The sequence below is a fragment of the Haliotis cracherodii genome, unplaced genomic scaffold, assembly GCF_022045235.1.
Source record: "Haliotis cracherodii isolate W230 unplaced genomic scaffold, xgHalCrac1.p SCAF_11, whole genome shotgun sequence".
Taxonomy (NCBI): domain Eukaryota; kingdom Metazoa; phylum Mollusca; class Gastropoda; order Lepetellida; family Haliotidae; genus Haliotis; species Haliotis cracherodii.
In genome coordinates, this window is record NW_027266266.1 from 24,819,230 (window position 1) to 24,823,241 (window position 4,012).

A 4,012-nucleotide genomic window follows, 5' to 3' on the forward strand; every position below is an offset into this window, starting at 1 on the left:
ATGAGTTCCTACGCCCAAGGTATGTCATTATTTCTGAATTAATCAATTCTGCTTTTTTTTCTTTTATGACTTATTTACTTGTATGATCTGAAGTAGATCTAGCCTGAGGAAAAGAGGAAACTTTCAGAAGATAACGCCATCAAAGATAATCATTTGTCCACTGTTAAGATCTTTTCAGCGTTAATTAAGGCCGATTTTTCAACTCTTTCAATCTGTTAATAAACATATTCGTGTTTCATTATTTCATTTTTTCAATTTTATATATTTTATCTACTCGTTCTCTCGACCTGGGTACCATCGATGTGATGGGGACCGACTAGATACGAGAAGAGATACGCAGGATACAAAAATATATTAACAGAACATTCAGGGTACATTCCGATAGATCAAATTGTGCAGACACCGATGGTACCCGGGTCGAGAACATTCTCATCAGTGTCCCTAACGCCACTGTCACAGCTGATGGCGTGAGGCTAAAAACGTTTTTGGAGGCGAATGTACCATTGGTCCTTGATTACCCTCACATCACATTCAAGTTTTGGATTCACTGATTCTTTCTTGTTTGTAATGTAATAAAAAAAGGGAAATCCCACAAGAGGAATTTGTCATTTCTTAAACTCTTAGTGATTCGTTTTCCTGTCCAAAATGTAGGTTATTTGCCTCTTTGTCTTATTAACAGTGTCTTTACTAGGCCCTTTTCAGTAGTCTACTGTAGTTTACCCTCCATTTGCACTGATGAGGTTTTCTGTAAGTGTTAGCCAGCAGGCATAGGTCAGCTATTAGTAGCCCTATATAGATATAGTTTACATGTCATTAATAATTGAGGTAGTGTTGGTTTCCAAGGCTGTTTCTCCTAATCGGATGTTGGTTTCTACTATGATTTATAGAGCTGTTAAATACATAGACACAACAATCAAATACCAATGATTATACAATTCATTAATATAGCCCAATGTCAACATACTGAGTTGAATTATGATTGAAATGTGTACTCACCCAAAAAAGAAATTATTATTCTACCCATTAACTCCTAGACTGACTACACTGTTACCTATACACGTACTCTTAAATACAAGAACTTTGGTGTTCAAAAAGACTTCATGTACTTGTGTTCGCTTTTCTATATAGAAAAGACTTCATGTACTTGTGTTCGCTTTTCTATATAGAAAAGCGAACACAAGTACATGAAGTCTTTTTGAACACCAAAGTTCTTGTATTTAAGAGTACGTGTATAGGTAACAGTGTAGTCAGTCTAGGAGTTAATGGGTAGAATAATAATTTCTTTTTTGGGTGAGTACACATTTCAATCATAATTCAACTCAGTATGTTGACATTGGGCTATATTAATGAATTGTATAATCATTGGTATTTGATTGTTGTGTCTATGTATTTAACAGCTCTATAAATCATAGTAGAAACCAACATCCGATTAGGAGAAACAGCCTTGGAAACCAACACTACCTCAATTATTAATGACATGTAAACTATATCTATATAGGGCTACTAATAGCTGACCTATGCCTGCTGGCTAACACTTACAGAAAACCTCATCAGTGCAAATGGAGGGTAAACTACAGTAGACTACTGAAAAGGGCCTAGTAAAGACACTGTTAATAAGACAAAGAGGCAAATAATCTAAACAAACACATTTATATCACTGCTTTATGAACACACACAGCCTTAGACTAGTCCTATAGTCCTTGCCACACTGCCCAATATGTATCATAAGCAGCGTTAGAAATTGGCACTAGTCCTGTAGTCCTTGCCGAACTGCCCAATAGTTACACAAGGACTAGTAGAAATTTGCCATTTTTAAGGGTTTTGCTATATGTTATCATTATAAGGACTAGTGGACTAAAACTGTACGTTTCTACCGCTGATAAGGACAGTAGAAATTTGCCCTTTTTAAGGGTTTTGCTATATGTATTCATTAAAAGGACTCTAGTCGACTAAAACTGTTAGTTTCTGTCGCTGACATGCTGTTATTTTCTGTCCAGTCTACACCAATACTCATTATATTTCTGCTTTTAGCCCAACCTGTAGTAAGCAGTCCCTTCATCAATCACACACGTCTCGAATAATTCTCTTGCAATTCTAAATGTCCCAAATCAGTTAACTTTATAATAAAATGATTGTGTATTGTCTATCAAAGATGTGTGTAGTTTTATGTTATTCTACCTTGTTATTGACAGAGTAGTTTGTACCTACCGAGATCTGTATGTCCTGATTTTCAAAACATTACCTAAGTAATTTGTATTGATGAGTAATCGTTTTTGCATGGAGTGTTAAGACTGCATCCAGTGATGTGATTACCACCCTTCACTTTTCAGTGTGTAATATATTTATTCCGAATACAATGGGTCAACAGAATAGCTGTAAAACATTTTTCTAAATCTCGCTTATGTACTGTGCAGTTGATCCTGTCTTGTTTACCCTTATTTAAGACTCTCATTCCTTCTTACTTGACAGCTGTTGACCTCGTGATCAGGTTCCCCTTGAACTTTGACATCTGGGCCCCTCCTCGCCAAGTGGGTGTCTTAGGAATCAGTACTTTACTAGAGTTGTTGTAAAACTGAAATTGTGTGTCTTGGGAGATCATCAATGCATGGCCTTAGCCATATAATCTATAACTAACACATCAACACATGTGCTGTTGACTTGCAATCTAATATATATGTTCCATAGTAACCACATATCATTGACTTCTTCTTTTGTTCTTGTTATTGTTAAATTGAAATTGAGTGTCTTGTACTTCATGGGCTTAACCAGATAATCCATACTATTAACTTGCAAAGTAATTTATATGAGAGGTAATAACCGCACATCTTAATCACTGACATCATGCATCATAAGTATCCCTTAGTCAGTTCATTTCCAGCATCTACACCTGTCGTTCTCTACTTTCTACTTCAATCTTCTGTCACTCTCTACATGTCTTTCTCTCCCTCCCTGTCAGCGTCGTCCAGGGAGATACATGACCATCCTTGACCCCCTGTCAGAGCTGCCCACCCCTCCCACCTCTCTCCCTGCCCCCCTCTCTACCCCCGTCCTCCGTGATGCCCCTCACTTCGTCGATATCGACCTCGATGATGACGACACCCCGACCCAGTCCCCAGTTCGAGTCATCCTGTCACGTGTGTCTGGATTCTTGAGGAGAGTATTCCGTGTCAAGATGGACGCTTAGAGTGACATCTTGCTACCTCTTGGACGATGTGTCAAATAATAATTAATCATATTGAATCACAAACACAAGATAGTTTGTGCTTTTGGTATTTTTGGTCATTTCAGAAATGTTTGTTTTTTTACTTTTCTGACCTTACGGACATTTTGTGCTTTTGGCTTTTTTTTTAAATTGTACTATATTAGTATTTATAACACCTTTAAATACGTATATGTTGATTGACACATTTTGGCCCTTCCGAGTGTTCCGTGTCAAGATGGACGCTTAGAGTGACATCTTACTAACTCTTGGACGCTGTGTCATATAATACATTGATTCAATCATAAATACAAGATATATTGTGCTTTTGGCATTTTTCGACCTTTCGGGCGTTTTTCTACTTTTTGGACCTTTCGGACACTTTGTGCTTTTGGTTGTTTTTTTCTCCAGAAATATACGCTATTTGTATTATACGTTTAAAGACGTATAGTTTGATTTACACATTTAGGAACTTTCGGACAAGGTTTTAACTTCTATTTTATTTGATTAAATCGATTACCAATCAATATTAACTATTAAAGATTGTCTTTAGTTTTTAGCCCCTTTGTTTTGTCTTAAATTGTTAAATAACACACGATCTTGAAAATCAATCAAGCAACGCGTGGTATGTGCAGAAACTGCGTATAACGTTTATAGCATCATATATTGTTCGTGTGGACTCATCACAACAGATGGTGACAGAATCTGACTCGATTCTTTGCATCCCTCTCAGCATATTTGCTGTAACATTTAACATTGACTTACAATACTAAGGGTGCCAGGTGCCCTTTTGGCACGCGGGATTCGGAGTCT

The 4,012-nt window shown here is 37.0% G+C and overlaps 1 protein-coding gene across 1 annotated transcript; it reads left to right on the top strand.

The window, feature by feature from the left end:
- LOC139455624 (uncharacterized) lies at positions 1 to 3,184 on the top strand. Its single transcript, XM_071237180.1, has 3 exons — positions 1 to 19; positions 2,470 to 2,528; positions 2,957 to 3,184. The coding sequence occupies exons 1-3, from the start codon at positions 1 to 3 to the stop codon at positions 3,182 to 3,184; spliced, it is 306 nt and encodes a 101-aa protein (XP_071093281.1).
- The last annotated feature ends 828 nt before the right edge of the window (positions 3,185 to 4,012 follow it).

Excerpts from the sequence above, each read along its gene's own strand:
- LOC139455624 (XM_071237180.1), top strand. Across the intron at positions 2,529-2,956 it reads TCTGGGCCCCTCCTCGCCAA|CGTCGTCCAGGGAGATACAT; the intron begins GTGGGTGTCTTA and ends CCTCCCTGTCAG.